Source organism: Grammomys surdaster, unplaced genomic scaffold, assembly GCF_004785775.1.
Source record: "Grammomys surdaster isolate TR1022 unplaced genomic scaffold, NIH_TR_1.0 806, whole genome shotgun sequence".
Lineage (NCBI taxonomy): Eukaryota > Metazoa > Chordata > Mammalia > Rodentia > Muridae > Grammomys > Grammomys surdaster.
Window position 1 is genome coordinate 1,827,451 of NW_021605225.1, and position 21,667 is coordinate 1,849,117.

The following is a 21,667-nucleotide window of genomic DNA, read 5'->3' on the forward strand; positions in this document are numbered from 1 at the left end:
GTGAGAGAAGTCCCTATTGGGAAGGAGAATGAGGGGAGTGGTTTGGGGGAAACAGCTAGCAAGGCAAGCAAGGAGAGAAAAATATGCTGGGGCAGGGGAGGAAGAGGGGAAATGGAGAGGGAAGGAGAAGGAAGAAGGGAAGAGGGAGATCGAAGAGTGAGAGGGGGAGAGAGAGAGAGACACACACAGAGAGAGACAGAGAGAGACAGAGACAGAGAAACAGAGAGACAAAGAGCACAAAATGTCTGGATTACATAGGAAGAACTTGGGGGGGGGGGTGAGCAGCCCCTGGGCTGGAAAGTTCAGGGTACAAGGCAGGATGTGCTAGCCATGCCCTGTAACAGGTGGGGGCTGAGGAGTGCTGGGAGCATCTGGAGGCCAGGCCAGCCTTATCTTGTCGAATATGCACATCAGCAGCTTGTTCCAAGACTGAATCTCAACAGCCACAAAACACAAATCTTGTTTCCCAAAATCTCTCTTTAATTGCTACGATCCTAGGCACCCTTCGACTTATGGGAAAGACTGATAACTCCACAGCAAGTTGAGTAATGAGTTATGAAAGCTATCTACCTTGGTTCCAGAAGGAAAAAGGGAAAGAACCTACTGAGTGCAGTGAGAGGAACTCAGGCTGAAGTCAAGGACCTGGTGAGCACAGGGTCACTGCCCACAAAGTGCATGAGCAGGCGGCTGAGCAGTGGTAGGTGGACTGGTGGATCCTCCCCGGGGCTGGGAGGGGAGATCGATGGGTAGGCTACTGGAGGACAAGCTCAAGAGCATATCCCTGCTGGTCTGGAAAAGGTCTGGCTCTGGATTGGAAGCCTGTGCTGAGAACCTCTACACTTACCCTAGAGAGGGTGCTCATGTCACTCAAGCTCGCTGGCCAATCAGAGCCTTCAGGCGGACCTGCTAGTCAGAAGAGGAGGCGAGTTCTTCCGGATCCAATGCTGCGGGTTCCTCTTAGTCTCTGAGCATGCTTGAATGTTCCGGTGTGATGTGCTGTCCGTCCTGCCACCGGATGCTGTGAAGCTCGCTGGCAAGACTAGTTTCAAAGTTGCAACATGGTGAGCACAGGGTCTCTGCCAACAACCAGGAGGAGCAGGGGGCTGAGCAACGGGAGCTGATGTGGTGGGTCTTTCCCGAGGCTGGGTAGGAACCGGAGGCCAGATGCAGCCACCTATGAGGTCCCTTGTTGTCCTAGCCACTGGTCGGACCCAGCGATAGCCTCTAAATAACTTCATTATGGCGGCTGCATCGGCGCAGAGCGATTGGAAGAGTGCCTTGGGTTTAGAAACATTCTTAGAATGATACCAAACTCAGCCCTAGTTTCTTTCTACAAGTTCGGTTCTTAGCATTTAACATTAAGGTGTACGATCCATTTAGAGTTAATTTTGTGGAGGCTGTAAAAGGCATCTCATGTGTTGGGTAGCAATCCAGTATCAAGCTGTGATGTAAAAGAGGAGAATTGGAAATGTAAAGGAATTACTAATGCTTAGGAGATAGTGATACCAAGGAGAATTTAGCTGAGGAAGGACTGCCTGTAAAACACCCCGTAGATAAGTAGCATGCTAACCAGGCCTGTTGGAGATTAGGATGCTAGGATACCCATGTTTGTTCATCAGAATTGTGACTCCAGAAAGAACTGGCTCCAAACCCTAAGGAAGGGAACAACCCTGATTACACCAGCCACTAGACTCATCCCCATATCAAAGGGCAGACCTCTAACAAGTTGTTCAGTGGGGCGTTACAGGATCACAGTCAACATTAAGGTCTGGTGTGCCAGAAAGGTTCAGTTGTCTTTGTGAGAAAAGCATAGTTATGCCACATGGGCAAGATGACAACCATTTGTAAAGGTTAAAAAAAAAAACCAACAAACATTGTCGTGTTGTGTACTGACCTGATGAAGCAAGGCTTTCCCTGAGGTTCCAATGCATGGAGAATGGCATAGATGCCTCTGAAACCCAGGAATCTGCTTGGCAGAGCTGGTCATGGTCTGGGGCCAGGGTCTTTGGGAGGAGTTCCATCAGATTCTGAGAACACAACTCTTCCCACCATATGGGGCTGCAGGTATCAGTCCCAATGCCACTAACGGCTTGGTCAGTAATGATTTTGAGTTACACTGAGTTCCCCTTGTGCAGCACTGTGTGATTGGACTCCTCCTGAGTGTGTCCTTTTGTATGATGTTTCAGCTACTTTCATAGTTTCTTCATCTTTCTGCTGACATAGAAGTCTCCCATTTCCTTCTGTTTCCCCCATGTAAGTAGTATCCAAGATGGTATTCTTCTTCAGGAGCTCACTTAGCATAAGGCATAACTTGTACAAGACCTCCCCACACCAGCTTTGATACTTTCTACCTTCTCCTTTAACCATGTTTTTTGTTTGTTTGTTTTTGTTTTTTGTGTTTGTTTTTGATTTTTTTTAATCATCTGGGACCTTCCACTTAGGACACTGTCATTAACCTGCTGTTTTAAGGCATTGATATACTTAAGGAATGATCCTGGGATGATGTTTGCTGTGTAAATTAACCATCTGTGTAAGTAGCTAGACTTGTAGTCTCCAGTCTATATTTAAATTGTTTGAAACGTAACCTGGGACCTGAACCTAAAAGAGACTTAAGGGTGACAGCATATATGACATGCAAAATCCATCCTTGGCTGGCTCCTCTTTTAGTATTAACCAGTGTAGCTGGTCTTTGCTACTTTGTGGTTTCTTACCTTTCCCCACCGTTAATTCCCTCCCTGCCATCCCCTGTTTCACCCCCTAACACCAGACAGGAGAGAAACAAGTATGGAGGAGAAAAAGAGCCTTGAATCTAATTTCTTTCCTTGTACTGGATCCACCAGATGGGTGGAGTGGTCTCTGAGTGAGGAGCAAGGATTAAAGAAAGGAAAGGCAGAAAGACGCAGAACCAACAGTTAGGTTTGGGAAGACTGCTGGTTAATACTGCAGCAGCAGCAACCAGCGGGCTCAAGTATATTTTTCATAGTCGTTTTATACTCTACGGGGGGAAGCAAAGGCACAAGCTAACAGAAACAATTTGCTGAAATATACACAGGATGTCTGTTCTCAATAGAACTTTCAGCCCTCCCCTAGAGCCTCAGCCACACCTCCTCTTATTGTTCCTGCCTCAGCAGGCTGGGAAATCTGCCAACAGACCCTGACCTACCTTGACTCTCCCTAGGGGGCAGACTTCTCCACCCATCCCGCACCCCACCCCCTCCCCCTCTGCTGCAGAGAAGAAGCAAACTTTTACTTTGCTTTTGGATCCCAACATTTTCTTTTGTTTTTTTTCTTTGAGCACAGCTACGAACAAGCCACAACCAACCTTCCTAAGAGACCAACAACCCTCCACCTTCTCTCTGAGGGTCCCCACATTTATGGACCCTACAAAAAGTTCCCAGAATTCCAGATATCCCACCAACACAGGAATCTGTAGCTGGCAAAACCACGCTTCTAGAGCACGAGGCAAATCATGGTTAAAGGATTCGGACAGTCAGAAGCAGCCCCACATCCCTACACCTGGAATTAAATGAAAGCACATTCTTAAGAATATTTTTTTTAAAGTAGTCTTCTTCTTTTTTTAAGATTTATTTATTTATTATATATGAATACACTGTAGCTGTCTTCAGACACAAAAGAAGAGGGCATCAGATCTCATTACAGATGGTTGTGAGCCACCATGTGGTTGCTGGGATTTGAACTCAGGACCTCTGGAAGAGCAGTCAGTGCTCTTAACCACTGAGCCATCTCTCCAGCCCAAAATATTTTTTTTTAAGAAACCAAAATTCCAGAATTCTCAAAAATGTGACTACAAACCAGAATTGAATACAAGCTATTATTAAAGAGATTTTTTTAAATTAGTCTTTTAATTGTGTGTGGAGTGAGCTTTCCCGTGGAAGACATATTAATTCTAGAATAGCTGCATCTTCAGCCTTTCAGAAAAAATGCTTCCAAGACCAGCTATGTTGACTCAGGTCAGCTTGAGCCTCATCTCTTGCTCCCCAAGGCTTGCTTTCCTCTTGATTAAACTTCCTGAATCCTCAGTAAAAGGGGTATATCATAGCAGCAGTTTAAAAGTACTCTTGAGTCATGTAATTAACTGTCCATTGCAGCGGTGGGAAAAGATTTGCAAGTGGAGCATGGCTTCTGCTTTCAGACCAGAACAGGAGAAGGTTTAGTGTGTGCACTGCAGGGTGAAACGGGGCAGGCAATATGTAGATCACAGCCTCAATTTAGTTTAAGGGAGTCAGCTGCAGGGGTCACCATTACAAAGAAGAACCTGATTCTGTCTGGGTGCTGCTTTTGTGATTTCACAGCATGTATTCATGGATATGAATGAAAACAGAACAGATTGGTGGGTGTACAATTTGGGGGAGGTTGTATTGAGCCAATGAATATTGAATTCCAATTAGGGGACTGTCCTATGGAGATAGGTGCAATCTTTGTTGACATAGTTAAGTCAACTCAGAGGGTCGAGACACCAGCCCTTTGGCTGTAGCTGTGTGTGTCATGTTACAGGTCTCAGCAGGTAACAGTACAAGGGGGTCAAGGTCAAACAGTATCTTATTAATGCTCTGGACAGTCAAGTTCTCCCAGCATCCCTCAGTCCCTACCTATCACAAGGTAAGGCTGGTATACCTGCCCTCTAGCTTAGGGATTGGGGTGCCCTTCTCCTAGCTGCCCTTCCTTATGCAATTCAACCACTTTGGGTACCTGGTCTTTCTCATCTATCATTCACCCTCCTAACCTCTTAGTCTGGCTCTCCCTTCCACCCTCTCCTGACATGGCTCAGGGTCTAGTCCACTCTGGACTCTCCCAGATGCCCCTGCCCTGGCTCTGTTCTCCCTTCTACCTATAATAAGCTTTCTACTCCACCATACCTAGGAACAGCCATGTCCTTTCCTTTTTTATTTCTTTTTTCATTCACCTCCCATTCTCTGTTCCTTGATTTCTAATGTGTAGCCAGCCACCTTTTGCTTCAGTCGTTACTGTTTGAATTCAACTGGAGTTTGACTGCAGGACTTCCCAGCTGTGAAGCAAGGGATGTCTGCACTGGACATTGAGTGTGTGATGGAATGTGCACACAAAGGACCTTGGAAGATGAACAGCTGCCCTGGGAGAGTGGAAGATTCTACTAAAATACAAATTTACTATACTGGGGCTCTGTCTGCCCCTAGGGTGGAAGGACAGAACTAGGAAGGCCTGTGCTGTCTGGTTCATTTAATCTCTAACCCTCCAGTAGAAGAGCTGGCACTGTCCTGAGGCCCAGCTGGATGGTCAAAGCTAATGAGACAGGCTAGCAATCAGGAGAACACCAGCAGGAGGTAGCTTGCAGGTTTTTTCCATGTTCTCCCCTGATACAGTTCATCAGAGACCTGTGAGGGAGACCACAAGTCATGCCATGGTGAGTGTGGCAGCCACCATGAAGAGCAGGTTGGCTAAGCTATCAGAGTCCAATCTGATTGGACTGACAGTGGGCTGTGAACCAGACTGTGGTTCTGTTGGTACATGCGGTGACCTCAGCAGAAGGCCATGGGCTCTGAGCCTGTCTGAGTGTGGATTCCCTGGGGAAGAGGAGGCTTTGCAGCTCTGGCCATAGGAAGCTGTGTTGCTTATAATATCACTGCCCAGTGTGCACACAGAAGCATTGCTTTTGGTGTGCAGTGGGAAGACAGGTTTCAAAACTAAAAATCAGGTTTCTAGAAGTTCTGAATGACCAAGGTAGCTCAGTCAGTCAACAGGTTCTCTAGCACAGGAGTGAGGATTAAAAGAAAAGAGACGACTAGACAAAATTGCAGCATTATCCCAGCCAGTTCTGAGGCTGAAGGCAGGTTTGTTTATTCCCAGTTTTCTTTTAAACCCTTTTAATTACATGCAAGTATTTAGGTCAGTTCTAGGTTGAGGAACTAACAATACAATAGATACAAACAATCAAGGAACAAACAAGGCACTATACAAAGTCCCATGACCACCCCTGTGAACACTCTGGCTGTTTCTAAGGGCTCATTGGGATGACAAAAATATCTGAGCCTACTTACCGGTCCTAGCCCACAGTCATATTCATGCCTGAGGCCTACTTCTTTGTTCTAGCCTAAGACTTGGATTCCTGACTGAAATTACTTATCTGTTTAAAATTAGATTCCTGCCTGAACTTACTTCCTTGTCACGGCCCACTGTCAGGTTCCTGCCTAAAGCCCATTTCCTTGTCCTTGGCCAATGTCGGGATTCCTGCCAAGTAGCCCCAAAAGCTCTCCACATCTGAACATTGCATTGCAAATTCAGTTTTTTTGTGATAAATTTTACAAATAGTTTAGAAGCTGTTAGAGAGGAGGTGATGGGGATCATCCGTCAAAAATATTCGATTAAAATCCTTTTACCTTTCCACTACCACCAACCACACTGATATGAGTCAAGGAAATTCAGTTCCAGGGTACAAAAGGAGTTTTCTGAGAGGCAGAAGTTTCTCAAGTGTGCATGGTGATCTGTGCATCTGACAGGACCAAACCAATGAACCTGCTCATGACCTGAGATGCCTTTGGTTAGAGGAGTCAGTCACAGCGGCAGAGTAACAAGTTAGAACAACAACAACAAAAGAAGACAAAAAGTGATTTAGTTGCTGGACAGAACCTGGAAATGTTCTCTTTTGGAGGAATGTGGGAACTATCCGGACTTGAGATGGCAAACAGGATAGAAAGCTGTACTCAGAGCTTAATCAGACGTTCCTGTAGCACCTGGAAGATTGGAGTCTTGCAAGTCATGCAGACAGAAGTTGAGGTCATAGGATTTCAGTCAAACATGGACTACATGAAAAATTTAGCTAGAGCTCATTTGTGTTGTTTTTGACCCCAAATCTTACTTATTCTGCCAGTGTACTGAGAAACTGAGTAAGGCAGAATTTAAAAAATAATGGGCTATATTCTTAGATGGAATATTGAAACTGTTGGATGATTATTACTAGTGACTCATTCAGGACTACAATGAAAAGAAAAGCAACAAGTGGGGCAGAAATTAATGTAAAGTCTATGGTTTGTAAAGAAAAACAACAAGGGAAGTTACAGATTGCAGCCAAATGCTAAAACAGAGGCATGAATTTTCAAAGAGATTTTTACCATTAAAGAGAAGGTCCTTGCTCAGGATTGGAAGCCTAAAAAGGTGCCCTAAGGGAAACACTCCCTTCTGCCAAGCCTTCAGTTAATGGAAGGGTTAGTAGGCAAAGTGATTCCTAGTCCAAGGAAGGAGGTATGTACAAAACCTGCTACAGCTCTGGTCCAAGTATGCCAGGGTCCAACCCAATATAGAATCCAAACGTGGGCAGGGTCACCCAAGTTCTAGAAATAAGAAAGATGGAAGATGGAAGGTCATGGATTTTTCCTCTGTGGTTTCAGTTCAGTGCTGTTCCAGCTATCTGTGTTTGGCAGAGTCAGAGCCCCAGTGAGGGAGGATACAATGAGAGAGCATTGCACGAACCTGTGAGGATGAAGCCTGCATTGCATTTTGAGAGCACAGGATGTTGAGGAGATACCTAAGCTATGAGAATCTGCCATGGAGGCTGCATATAGGGAATGCAAGTAACTAAACCGAGAGATGTATGAGAAGTTGCAGGGATAGGGCCATCTAAGCCTTTTCAAACTGAGGCCCCATGTGTCTGAGACAGAGCTACAGAATTTGGTGTTTGCCCTGCTGGGTTTCTTGCTTTGGTCTAAACTTCCTTCACTCTGTATATATTATTCCTCTCTATTGGAATGGGAAGGGGCATTCTGTGCCATTGTATGTTGGAAAAACAACATGCTTTCTGACTTTACAAGATGTGCCAATCAAGAGATTGTCTTGAGTGTCAGAAGAGAATTTGGACATTGGAAGAGTGTATGGGCTGCTGCAGACTCTTAGGCTCATTGAAGTTAAACTAAATGCATCCTGGATTACCATGAACCTATAGTGACCAGGGTCAGAATGTAGTTGACTGAGTCAAAAAGTTCCCAAATAGGGTGATGTCTTTGAACACTTGTCTATCCTTTGTGGCTTTCTTTGGGGAAGCTTATAATTTTAGGGTCCAAGATTCACTGAAGGAAGATCCCAGAACTCAAATAGTGTGCAAAAGCAAAGAGCACTTTATTCTGCAGAATTCTAGCATGCAGGGATCTACCATTCACTAGGATGGAGAAAGACATGTGAACTTTTACAAGCTCAATTTAGAGCCAATTAGGAGAAATCCAGGGAGAAGTAAGTGACCTTTATCCTTATTGGTTGGCTCAATTTCCAGGGGTATAGGTGTCTTTGGGATTGGTCAAGGTTCTGGGGAATTTGGGGGACTTTCTGGAACTATTGCTGATTAACTATTCTTGGCTCAGGCTTGGCTCAGGTCTGGTGACAGGGGCAGCAGCTCCTGGCAGCTCCTGGCAGCTCCTGGCAGCTCCTGATTGGCTTCCTATGAGGGGTAGTTTTCCTGGAATTGACTTGTTTTGGACTTTTCCAGGTCAGGGAAACAAACTAAGCCTAGTGTACCAAACTGCCAGTTTGTAGCCTATCATGGAGTCAGCCTGGCTCTGGCCAATCAGTCCTCTGAGTAGAAGCTTTTGGAGGAGGAACCTTTCTAGATCCCTTATTTGGGATGATATTTGAGAGTCTATAGACTCAACCTGTTTCGTGTGTGTGTGTGTGTGTGTGTGTGTGTGTCTGTGTCTGTGTCTGTGTGTCTGTGTGTCTGTGTGTCTGTGTGTCTGTGTGTGTGTCTGTGTCTGTGTGTGTCTGTGTCTGCTGTGTTGTGGTTGAACCTGATCAGTTGGCTTCCATCTTATGTTGTCTTGCCTTCACAGTTGTAGACTCTGAAGCAATTGTTATTCAGTGCTAAGCTATTTTGTGAACCTAGTGTTTTTATAGTTTTAGTTTCGTTGTTTTTGTTTTTGAAGTTTTGTCTGTGTAGCCCTGTCTCTCCTAAAAGTATGTAGAACATGCAGGCCTCAAACGTAAAAGTCCACCTGACTCTGGCTCCAGAGTACTGGGATATAATGCGGGCCAACATGCTTGGCTGTTTGTTTGTTTTTATATTATTGGCTGATGGGCCTGAAATGTAGGTTTTGGTGCATGTCAAACATATGCTGCTGGGCAGTGGTGGTGCACGCCTTTAATCCCAGCACTTGGGAGGCAGAGGCAGGCAGATTTCTGAGTTCAAGGCCAGCCTGGTCTACAGATTGAGTTCCAGGAGAGCCAGGACTACACAGAGAAACCCTGTCTCGGAAAAAAACAAAAAACAAAAAAACCATATGTTGTTGTATTTATCTTTATCCACATTGTGAAATTGGGTAGAGAGAATATTCTTTTTCTCAGGATGGCATGTATTCATGACATTAAAACTGCCTGAGCTTTCTGAGTCATTGAATTGCAGATGCATAACAATCTTTCTATTTGTTGTGTTTGTTTTAATATTTTAAATGAATATGTGTATTTTGCTGTGTGCATGAATATGCACACAGAGAAATGTATATGCCTGGTCCCTATAGTAGTCAGAAGATGGCTTCAGAATTCTTGAACTTGGAGTAGTGGAGAGTTGTAAAGCCCCTTGTAAGTACTTGTAATTGCTCCCAGTTATTTGCATGTCATTGCTGAGCTATCTCTCTTGTCCTTTGTCGTTTGTTTAGGATCAACTTTTACATTGCCAATATTTTCATCTGTCCATTTGTAACTGTTTAAAGATGCATCCCCTTTTAATAAGAACTCATTAGGGTTACGGTTTAACCCAGGGGACTTCAGAGTTCTGGAAGATGAATACAGAACTGGAGTGAATGTATAATTCTTTGTAGGAACTTTAATAAAACCCTCTGGGTTCTTTCTGTTTTTCTTGTTTGACTGATTGATTTTTACAGGGGAGACAGGGTCTTAATATATACCCCTGACTAGCCTGGATAGACCAGTCTGCCATCCAGCTCAATGACATATACCTGCCTCTGCCTCCTGATACTGGGAATAAAGGCCTGAGCCAATATACTCAGCTTGCCCTTGTTTTATAGTTAGTAATTGTTGATACAATTTTTCTGATGTGTCTTCAGTACTGTTTGCTTCTCTTTTTCTCTCTCTTCTCTCTCTGTTAATTAGCGTTTCCCTTGCAAAGCTATATCTTATTCAAAGAAATGACAGAGGTGAACCTTACTATTCAGTTTCCTTCTAAGATGACTTAGCAATTACATTAGAACTTCTGGGTCAAGAAATAAGTGGGGGGAGCACCAGAATTATACAAATAATATTGTCAGAGAACCATACATTTACAGTGATGTCAGTATGACGATGATTTCTGTTGTACATGTGTATGGAATATTTTAGGATGCAGTGACCTATGATGATGTGCATGTGAACTTCACTCAAGAAGAATGGGCTTTGCTGGATCCTTCACAGAAGAGTTTATACAAAGATGTCATGCTGGAGACATACAAGAACCTCACTGCTATAGGTAAGATAGTGAATTTTCTTTCACTTTTTAAAATAAGCTAAACTGTTTCTTTGGTACTGATATTTTTCTGAAATTTCAATTGAGAATGAGGAAGAATGAGTTGAATAAATCAGATTCACTGAAGATAGTAACTTAAATTTTGCCTAATTTCCATAATATATCATACATTTTCTGATACTATATTTTAGGCTACAACTGGGAAGACCATAATATTGAAGTACATGGTCAACATTCTAGAAGACATGGAAGGTAAGATTCATGTGCACGTTACTATGAATTTGTCTCTGGAGAAATGTTAATGTGTCCTGGAAGTTTTACAGAAAAGCAACAGTGTAAATAAAGCACTTCTTTAAGTGTATTGATGATTACTAAATTCTCACAAACCTATATACCTCGCAACCTCAGGTGTCTGATTTATGTTTGCAAGGCATTCCTCTATGAAATAAGACAAGGAAACAATGCCTTAACAGATATTACCATTGAATCAGAGCCATATTACCGCTAACTCTGTAGAACTGCCAGTCTGTTTAGTCTCATACCACTCACATATTACAAAAGATATATGTGTGTGTCTCTCTGTGTGTGTATATAAAATAAGTGATAAGTATATGTTTCCTTTTTTTTTTTTTTGAGTGTCACTGGGCAACTTTATTGAGTTGGTAACCTGGTAACACCCAGCCAGCATGTGTTCCATCTCATTAATTCACACATATACACATGCAGCCCCTCTCTGTCTCTGTCTCTGTCTCTCTCTGTCTCTCTGTCACACACACACATACACACACACACAGCCCTTGCCACAGTCCAGTCCAGTTCTCAGCCACAGGGTTGGGGAGCCTCCTTAATTTCTAGGATCCAGAAGCAACAGGTGCCCAAGGGAGGCCCAGGGGGAGGGCAGGTTCAGGAGTCATAGGAGGAAGTGGGAGGGTGCAGAGAGCAGGACTGGGCTACGTTGGGAACCACCCACTAGACAGCTACATGAAGAGTGAGATTCCCCAGTCCTGGTGGCCTCAGCTTGAGTGCACCCCTTCCAAGGAGCCTTCCAAGGTGTGGCTGAACATTCAGAGTTTGGGAAGGGCAGAGTTTTAGTCCTCTCTGCAGGCTGGGGACTGGAAGGCAAGGCAGGCCAGGGAGGTTGTAGGCTGCTTCAGCTCTGGGGCTCCTCCAGAGCCTCACCACCCTCTTCCCCAGCATTGTCAACTGTCCACAGCGTCAGGTTGTCTTTCAGCAGCTGCATGATGAGGGTGCTGTCCTTGTAGGAGTCCTCACTCAGGGTGTGCAGATTGCCTCATTGGAGGTGGTCTTGGCCAGTGAGGTGGTCTCCTTGGGGCTGTTGGCTATCTCGTAGTGGTAGACAGAAAAGTTCAGAGCCAGGTACAGGCATATGGGGTTGGTGGGCAACATCTCCTTCTTGCTGATGTCCATGGCCTCCTGGTAGGTTGACTGGGCAGAATCAATGATGTGCTTCTTGTCATCACCAGTGGCCACCTTGGCTAGGTAGCAGTAGTAGTCACCCTTCATCTTCAGGTAGAAGACACGGCTCTCTGCCTCTCCAGCCCCTTTGATGACGTGAGAGTTCAGCAGGCCTAGCACCATGTCACACACACCTCTGAGCTGGTCTTTACCTTCTCCCGGTACTCTTTCACCTGGGAGCCCTTCTCTTCAGACCCCTCCTCGCTGCTCTTCTGCTCGATGTTGGACAGGACCCTCTAGGCTGTTTTCTGGTCACCTACCATGTTCTTGTAGGCCATGGAGAGCAGGATCCACTCCTCGTAGGAGAGGTCCTCACTGTTTTCCACAGCACCCTTTCTGAAAGGTGCCATGTCCTCATAGCGTTCGGGTTGTTTGGCCAACTTGGCCTTCTGGATCAGACTGGCTCTCTCCATGACTCCAAAGATGGACAGACAGGCAAGCAAATTGGCTGCCTTGAGACTAATGCTGGATCCTGAGGCTCCCTTGCTCTGGGTCTGCCTTTAAGTATATGTTTTTACTAAGCAAGTATTCCGTAATAAAGCTGATTACTCCTAGTAACATTGCTAAGTTTAGGTGAGAGGGGCAGTTTATGAGAGTCAATAACATGTCTATGATGGGGAGAAAGTCAAACTGTGAATACAATGTAGAAATCTTTCATTTGTTATTCTTTTAGTAGGTATTACCATGTCACAGTGGATAGAAGCCATGTGAGCATAGGGATATTGAAAGAAGCAACGTATTTCTCTCTCTCCCAGAACAATGAAAATATATGTAGTAGTCCCCATTTGAGTAGACTTTTTTAGTGTGATACAAGTTTATGAGTTGGTTTTCCAGCTTCATTGGGAATATGTCCATAAACTCACACTGCAGACCATTTCTCTGAATTCTAGGACTATGGAAACTCTTTTCTGTTTGTCCTGGTTCACTCTGCCAATGTCGTATGTAAGTGTAGTGTACTTCACAGTATAGGAAAATCTCTGCATGTACTCAGTGTGGTAAAGCTCTGAGCTTCCGTCTCTTCAAATCTGTGAAAAATCTCATAGAGAAAAAGGATGCTATGAATGTGAGCCTCATAAAAACTCTCTTACCGTTAGAGATATCCTCAAAGATGCAAAACAACCCATAACGAAGGGGAAACCATGAGTGTAGACAAAGCGATAAAGCCTTAAGATGTGATTCCTCTTTAAAATTAGAACAAATTGTAAAATTAATTCCTATGGATAAAAAGATTCATCGGTGTGGTAACTGTCTTAAAGCTTTCACATATGCCAATTATCTTTGCAGGAGACTTTCTCCTCATCATAGACATGTTATTGACTCTCATAAACTGCCCCTCTCACCTAAACTTAGCAATGTTACTAGGAGTAATCAGCTTTATTACGGGAAAGAAGTCATACGGGAGAGAGACCCTACAAATGTAATGCATACGATAAAGCCTGTGCACGACACAATCACCTTCAAACACTTGAAAGCACACATACAGGAGAGAAACCCTATGAATGTAAACAATGTGGCTTTTCATACCATTCTCAACTTGGAAGTCATAAAAGAAGTCATACTGGAGAGAAACCGTACAACTGTAGTCAATGTGGTAAAGCCTTTGCACATCCTCGTAATCTTCAAGTGCACAAAAGAACACATACTGGAGAGAAACCCCATAAATGCGATCAGTGCAGTAAAGCCTTTGCACAACACAGTCATCTCCAAATGCATATGATAACACATACTGTAGAGAAACCTTATAAATGTAATGAATGTGGTAAAGCCTTTGGATATCATAGTTCTCTCCAAGTACATAAAAGAACACATACTGGAGAGAAACCCTATGAATGTGATCAGTGTGGTAAAGCCTTTGCATATCCTGGTCAACTTCAAATGCATAGAATAATACATACTGGAGAGAAACCCTACAAATGTAATGGATGTAATAAAGCCTTTGCACGACTCAGTTATCTCCAAAGACATAAAAGAACGCGTACTGGAGAGAAACTCTATGAATGTAAGCAATATGGTAAAGCCTTTACATACCTTTCGGAACTTCATAGTCATGAAAGACTGAATACTGGAGAGAATCCCTACAAATGTAATCAATGTGGTAAAGCCTTTGCACGTCCTTGTAGTCTTCAAGTACATCAAAGAACACATACTGGAAAGAAACCGCATGAATATAATTAGTGTGGTACAGCCTTTGCACAGCACAGTCATCTCCAAAGGCATATGATAACACGCACTGGAGAGAAACCTTACAAATGTAATGAATGTGGTAAAGCCTTTCCGTGTAACACTAGTCTTCGAATACATAAAAGAAAACATAGTGGAGAGAAACCCTATGAATGTGATCAATGTGGTAAAGCCTTTGCATATCCTGGTCTTCTTCAAGGACATAAAAGGACACATACTGGAGAGAAACCCTATGAATGTAATCATTGTGGTAAAGGCTTTGCAGGTCAGAATGATCTTAAAAGACATGAAAGAATTCATACTGGAGAGAAACCTTACAAATGTAATGAATGTGGAAAAGCCTTTAGGGTTAACGCTAGTCTCCGAATACATAAAATGACACATACTGGCATGAAGCCTTATGAGTGTAAGCAGTGTAGTAAATCCTTTGCCTCTCATGGTCAACTTCAAAATCATGAAAGAACACATTCTGGAGAGAAACCTTACAAATGTAATGAATGAGGAAAAGCCTTTACGGTTAACGCCAGTCTCCAAATACATAAAACAACACATACTGGCGTGAAGCCTTATGAGTGTAAGCAGTGTAGTAAATCCTTTGCCTCTCATAGTCAACTTCAAAATCATGAAAGAATTCATACTGGAGAGAAACCTTACAAATGTAATGAATGTGGTAAAGCCTTTATGGTTAAAGCTAGTCTCTGAATACATGAAACAACACATACTGCCGTGAAGCCTTATGAGTGTAAGCAGTGTAGTAAATCCTTTGCCTCTCATAGTCAACTTCAAAATCATGAAACAATTCATACTGGAGAGAAACTTTACAAATGCAATGAATGTGGTACAGCCTATTCACAGTCAGGTCACCTCCAAGTACATAAAAGAACACATACTAGAGAGTAACCCTATGAATGTAACCAGTGTAGTAAAACCTTTACAGGTTACAGTGATGTACAAAGGTGTGGTGGTTTGAATATGCTTGGCCCGGGCTAAGTGACATTACTAGGAGGTATGGCTTTTCTAGAGTAGGTATGACCTTCTTTGCGGAAGTGTGTCACTGTGGGGATGGGCTTTGAGATCCAGTGCATAAGCTCCACCCAGGGCAGAAGAGTCTTCTGGCTGCCTTGTGATCAAGATGTAGACCTCTTGGCTTCTCCCACATCATGTCTGCTTGGACACTGCCATTCTTTCCACCTTGATGATAATGGACTGAACCTCAATCTGTACACCACTTCCAATTAAAAGCTGTGCTTTATAAGAGCTTCCTTGGTCATGGTATCTTTTTACAGCAATAAAACCCAAATTAAGACAAAATGCATAAAAGTATATCACACTGGAGAGAAACCGTAGCCATTGCACATTTCTATAGTCCTTATTATAGCAAAAGCATTTGTATTTCCATACACTGGAAGCCTGTAAATGGAAGCAATGTGCAGCCTTTGACCTTCACGTTATCTCTGAATGCAGAAAAGAACAGATACTTCAGAAAAGCCTTATGAACATGCTCAGTGTGCTAAAGCCTTTGTGTATTGAAGCTCTATAGATCCAAAACAGTTCAAACACCTGGTCAAAGTAAATGCCTAGAGTTTATTGTGATCAAGTTGTTTTGGGTTCGAAAGTTAAGGTTAGGGGGATAGAGATAGATGGTTAGGACTGGGGCTGGAGTTAGGATTAGAGGGATAGGGTTCGAAGGGGTAGGGTTAGGGGGATAGATGGTTAGGGTTGGGGTTGGAGTGAGGGTTAAAAGGTTAGGGGGAAAGCCAGGCAGTGGTGGTGCACGCCTTTAATCCCAGCACTTGGGAGGCAGAGACAGGCACATTTCTGACTTCCAGACTAGCCTGGTCTATAGAGTGAGTTCCAGGACAGCCAGGGCTACACAGAGAAACCCTGTCTTGAAAAAACAAAAACAAAAAAAAGTTTAGGGGGGATAGGGTTAGAGGTGGAAGGGTTAGGGGAATAGGGTTAAACTAGACAGGGTTGAGGCTGGGCTTAGGTTAGGGATATGGTTGGCGAAGTAGGTTAGGGAGTAGGGTTAGAGGGATTAGGGTTTGGGTTTTAGAGGTTAGGGGGTTAGAGGGAGAAGGTTAGGTTCAGGGGTTAGAGGTTTAGGGTTAGAGGGAGTCACCTCCAAGAGCTCTGACACAATCTCTTGATGCCAGCACCTTCATTTACATCCACAATAGCCACTACCACCACCAGATGGCTGCCACATATACCTACCTATAATTAAAAACAGAAATTTTTAACAAAAAAATCTGAAAATCAGAATCAAATTCTTAACAAATAGATGACAAAATTTTCTTCTAAAAGTGGTACAGACAAAATTGGCAATTGGACACCATTTGATAAGAACAAGAACCATGTAGTACATTGGAATTAACTACAGATCATTTATAGGCTCAGTAATGCAGTGTTAAATGAGGAGATAGGTAAAACTCTACTCTTAAAATCTATAATGTGTCATGATATAAAAGCACAAATTTTTGGTAATCGGTAAAGATCATCAAAATAAATGGCTTGTCTATGTCTCTCCAATCTTACCTCTTGAAAGGTTCTCCATTCTACTTATTTACATAAGACTTGATACAAATGACCTGACAAAATAATCCTCAAAAAACAAATGAGCTGTTCTTGTATTCCAAGCAACCTTTTCAATTACAATGTGTCCTCTTTCCTATGCCTATTCATTAAGAAGTAATGTCCCCGCCTTGGCGAATCTTCAACTGTTATAGTAGACTTGTATGTAAAAATCAGTTGTTTGAGTTCATTGGGTTTTCCAGCTAATTCCATGGTGCTTGCTGATCTCAGGTAAAGAAGGAATAGTTTCTAAAACTCAATACACAGAATACAATAGTCTACGACTTCTCTGTATTCTGCAGCATTAACAGAGAAGCTATCAGTGATGTCAAAAACTTAAGTTTAAAAATGGGTAAGGCGTGTCATTAAGTTACTTACCTTGACTCATAGTTGTTGGGATGGTAACCAGGACCCAGTGTCTGCTTCTGTCCTCCTTGCCTTCTAATGAAGAGATGCAGGTAACCTGCTCCACCCCCACCCATCTCTGTGCATGGAATCTCACACTCTCTTGTCCCTGCTGCTGAGCCATAATGGCCAGCACTCCTCCCTCTCCCCCACCTGCAGTGCAGATGCCCTCAGCCTTTGAAAAGGGCAAACAAAGGGCAGCCCAACCTAGCCTCCACATCTCAACAGCTAGCCACACCAAACATTGCACTTCCTTTACACTGCATTCCCTTTTTGTGGTAATTCTAACCACTAGCACTTCCCAGGTGCAGATGGCTCTTGCCTTTGAAGGAGGCAGGAGTTAGTATCTTTCAAGTGATAAGGCCCACTCTTGACCTATGGGAAAGAGACAGTTAAGTGTTCCCAGACAGCTGTGACGGGTTTGTAAAAACACATTGATGTCTGATAATGGAATGAGTTACTTCTTCCCAGGTCAGAAAGGTCCTTTCCAGTTGCTCCATTCCTCCTCTTTATCTGAACAAATGCTATTGGGTTTGAAGGACAATACTCCTTTACTCTCTACCCAATCATGTAATGCCAGGGCTTGAGAGCCCCAGCTTATGCATCTTCATATCAACCCCCTAGACTCCAGCATCACATTCCTAACCTGTGGAGCAGGAAGGACTGTGATCCAGGTCCAGACTCACACAGTAAAAACTCTCTTTGATTATTACCCCAGTATAGCAATTTCTGGCGGTCTCCTGGGGTTCCTGAGACCTGGGCATAACACTCCCACAAAGCTATCATGCACGAGTGCTCTTGCATGAACCCTGTATCATAACTAAAGTGGCAGTCCTTAAACTGGGATTTGAGCTTAGGTCTTTCATTACTAAGTCCTTTCCATTATGTTTCTATACAGAGGTTGGATGCTTGCTTTAAGTAACCTTATGTTTTCTATAGTTTTCAAAGGGTTTCTAGGTCTGTTCTAATTTGATTTTCATTTAGGACTGGTAGAGTAGAAAATTGTAATAAATAACTAAAGTTTTTTGAGGTCACCCCAAACGCTGGTTATTCCCAGCATTTGAGTGTCTTAGGTTTAGGAGTTCAATCTAACATTGTGTTACTAGTCTGGCAATAAGTATTATTTAAATTAGTAAAGTAAAATGCTTCTATATTCCTTTTTATGTTTTGTTTTATTTTTCTAAGATATGATATGAAAAGCACCAAAAAATAGATAAACTAGAAAATATTCAGATTTGGTACTGTGAGAACAGAAGGGGATCTATGGAAGATGTCAGTTGGAGGAAAGGAGGAGGGGGTGACATGAACAAATGATACACATGCATGAAAATTCCATAATAAAACCCAGGATGTTCTATGCTAACTAAAAGTCTTAATTAAACTTTTGTGGAAAAAAAGTAAAAACTAGAGCTGAAGAGATGGTAGCCAAATGATCACACACATAAAAATAAATAAGTAAATCTTTAAGTTAAAACTGTATCAAATGACACAGTAGTAAAAAGACCACATACAAAATGGGAGAAACTATTTGAAATAGACGCACCACACGGGTCCACCAATGAAAGCTTCTGGAGAGAAACCTCTTTGCTGAGTGTTACACCTCAGTAAAACTGACCCTCTCAGATGATTCTCACTGAAATTACACCTGCACTTTATCCCATGTGGCTAGGGACTTCATTAACATTGCCGAGTAGGGTGGGTTCCAGGAAGAGATGCTTCCCTGGTGTTTGGGGAAGGGCTCTAGGTGTTCATCCTAAGTGAATGACAGTCCTGGTCCTCTCAGTGGGTTGTTGTGGTTACATGTTCTAGAGCAGAGTTAGGCAGGCCCCACTCCTACTACTCTCAATTCTGAGATTCACAGGGTTTGTGCTCACTCAACCTTAGCAGTTCTTCTGTCTGGCAGCATGGTCCACTTGCCCACAATGGAACATTTATCTGTACACCCAGATTCACAGCAGCAGTGTTCATAGTGACTAAAAGGTGGACACACCCCCAAATGTACATTGACATAAGACTGCAAAAACAAAATGTGCTATATACACATAGGAAATATTAGTTAGACTTAGGAAATTTCATACACGCTAGAGCATAGAGGCATGAAAATATTATGCTGAGCAAAAGCAGCTATTTGTAAAGATAAACACACTAACATCCCACTCACACCAAATACTTCAAATAGTTAAGAGAGACTGAAAGTAGGACGGTGTGTATTTGGGATGGGGGTAATAACAGGAGAATCTTAGGTTGTGATGAAAGGGACCTGCTGATGAATGGTGATTATGTCCCTTGGACAATGTGTTAATGTTACTGAACTTCCCATTGGAAGGAAGACAGCATGGCTGATTAGGCCACAGCTATTGTGTAACAGATTCTGATCTAGCCTCAAATTTGTTGAACCAGTCGATCAGCATGTGGCCTGCTGGCATGAGGAAAATCCCATGAGGCCTTTGTTGTAAGCTTTCAGCCATCTCAAGATTCTGCCACCATTATTTTTTTTTTTTTTTTTTTTTTTTTTTAAAATACAAGAGCACAAATCTATTTTTATTTATTTACTCTGCATTAGTTTAAATCCGGGATGGGTACAGCATCACACGGATTCTGTGTCCAATGGCCTTTGCAGGAAGGTTGCTTCGGAATTTGGCACGAACCATGCCACTGTTTCCATGGGCCCGAGTTACCTTCCCCCAGATCACTCTGGTTTTGTTTGGTTTGCCTCCAGGAGTCACTGTATTGTTTTTTGCTTTGTACACATAAGCACATCTCTTGCCTAAGTAGAACTCGGTTTCATCTCGGGCATAAACACCTTCAATTTTAAGAAGAGCCGTGTGCTCTCTTTGGTTTCGGAGACCTCGCTTGTAGCCAGCAAAAGTGGCCTTGCACCACAGCCTTCCAGACATACTTGCTTTTAGAAGTCCTGTTCCCAGCAGGCCCCAGAAATATGCCCCCAAAACTCAGCAGCAGCAAATTCCCTCCTCTGCCACCATTCTTGTTCCCTAGCCATGGTCACTGTCCCTGTCAGTCCTGGAGATTACTTCGAATTTACCTGTAATTCCTCTCTATTAATTAGGAGATTGCTAGTTCAGATAGTCATCATCTTTTCAGGGAAGCATGTTCTCATTTCTTAAGATCCCAAGGAAGCCAGCATGGTTATCTCTGTTTACCTGTGTGTGCATCAAAATGCTTACAGAGAAACTGCTGGTGTGCACTCTCACCACCCGGCCACGAAATGCTTTGGGTAAGTTTATGAAAAGGATGAATATCAGTAGAATCAAAGAATTTCAAACCATAACAAAGTTTTTTGCTATCAGATTATCAAAGTTTTAACAAAATTGATGCTAGCACTCTTTTTAAGGTAGTTTGCACATCCCGAGGACTTGCACACACCACTTCTATCTTTAGGGCTACTGCCAAATAGATAATAAGGGAAATGGTGCTGAATGTTAACTCATCTAGATGGTAATAGGTTTTCTGCAAATAAGCTGATTCAAACCAAATTCAAAGTAAAAAAAAGGCAGGTTTATTGGGGAACGGATTCCAGACAAGCTCTCCAGCCTTAGGAGACAAGACTGGAAAAAGTTGTGGCAGGATATGGTAGGGCAGCTTTTTTTTATGGATTGTAGGCAAAGGGAAATGACATGTCAGCCACATGCTGGACTTGTATGGTCAACTAAGGCCGGGTTTGGGTGGCTAGCAACTTCAGGTGACAAGGTTGCACAGATGTCAGAAATGTCAGGAAGTTGGAACTGGGCTTTTGGTGCCTTTTCTCTGTTTGGAGGCTGAGTGTGCAGGGTTAGATATAGAGGGAGGAATTGAGTTTATGGGACCGTGTGTGTGCGTGTGTGTGTGTGTATGTGTTTGTGTGTGTGTGTGTGTGTGTGTGTGTTGGTGGCCGAGGGGAAAGCCAGAGGCTACAACTGAACAGCAGGCAAGGGTGCTTGTCAACATGGCAGATGATCGCTCTGAAACCTTTATGGTATAAGAAGTGACTCCCGAACTGTAGCCTTTGACCACCACTTGCATGCTATGCATGTTATTTTTTTCTATCACAGTGATAAAGCACCATGAGCAAGACAAGTTGTAGAAGGCAGAGTTTATTTGGGCTTATGTTCCAGGAAGGTTAGTGTCCATAAAGGCAAGGACAGAATGGCAGCAGGTGACAGACATGGAGTCATCTGAAACTGAAAGCACAAAGCAGATAGAGCAAACCAGCTATGGTGTGAGTCTTTAACCCTCAGAGCCCACCCCAGTGACATACTTCCTCCCACAAGGTGTTAACTACCTCCAAAACTGCGAGAGGGATCAAATATTCAAGTGCCTGAGATTATGAGAGAAATTGCATTCAAACTACCACAATGCTGATTGGTAGAAAATTGGTAAAAATCTGTAACACAGGAGAGCTATACATCCATTGCCATTTATCCTACTTCCACCTGGGCTACTTAGATCACAGATTGGAGTCCCTTGCACACTCTGGCTGTTTGAAAGTGCTGTACCCATGGGAAGCCTCACAGGGACTGTGTTATCCCAACCATAACTCCAAAAAGGAGAGCATCTCAGCAGAGGAGCAGTGAACTCATTGCAAGATGCAGGTTAAGA

At 43.1% G+C, this 21,667-nt stretch overlaps 2 protein-coding genes and 1 pseudogene across 2 annotated transcripts; 1 reads left to right on the forward strand and 2 right to left on the reverse strand.

Annotated features, from left to right (window-relative positions):
* The first annotated feature begins 978 nt into the window (after nt 1-978).
* On the forward strand, nt 979-14,086 carry LOC114633975 (zinc finger protein 431-like). The gene is made up of 5 exons (XM_028782592.1): nt 979-1,061; nt 5,361-5,430; nt 10,312-10,438; nt 10,627-10,687; nt 13,453-14,086. Exons 1-5 carry the CDS (start codon nt 979-981, stop codon nt 14,084-14,086), a joined length of 975 nt encoding a protein of 324 aa, XP_028638425.1.
* On the reverse strand, nt 11,586-12,324 carry LOC114633989 (annotated as a pseudogene).
* Nucleotides 14,087-19,593: 5,507 nt separating the features above from the next.
* LOC114633991 (60S ribosomal protein L35a) lies at nt 19,594-20,018 on the reverse strand. The gene has a single exon (XM_028782612.1). The coding sequence runs from the start codon at nt 19,966-19,968 to the stop codon at nt 19,636-19,638; it is 333 nt and encodes a 110-aa protein (XP_028638445.1). The 5' UTR covers nt 19,969-20,018; the 3' UTR covers nt 19,594-19,635.
* Between the last annotated feature and the right edge of the window lie 1,649 nt (nt 20,019-21,667).

Excerpts from the sequence above, each read along its gene's own strand:
- LOC114633975 (XM_028782592.1), top strand. The coding sequence starts at position 979 with ATGTTCCGGTGTGATGTGCTGTCCGTCCTGCCACCGGATGCTGTGAAG. Across the intron at positions 5,431-10,311 it reads GCAGCCACCATGAAGAGCAG|GATGCAGTGACCTATGATGA; the intron begins GTTGGCTAAGCT and ends GGAATATTTTAG. Across the intron at positions 10,439-10,626 it reads CAAGAACCTCACTGCTATAG|GCTACAACTGGGAAGACCAT; the intron begins GTAAGATAGTGA and ends ACTATATTTTAG.
- LOC114633991 (XM_028782612.1), bottom strand. The coding sequence starts at position 19,968 with ATGTCTGGAAGGCTGTGGTGCAAGGCCACTTTTGCTGGCTACAAGCGA.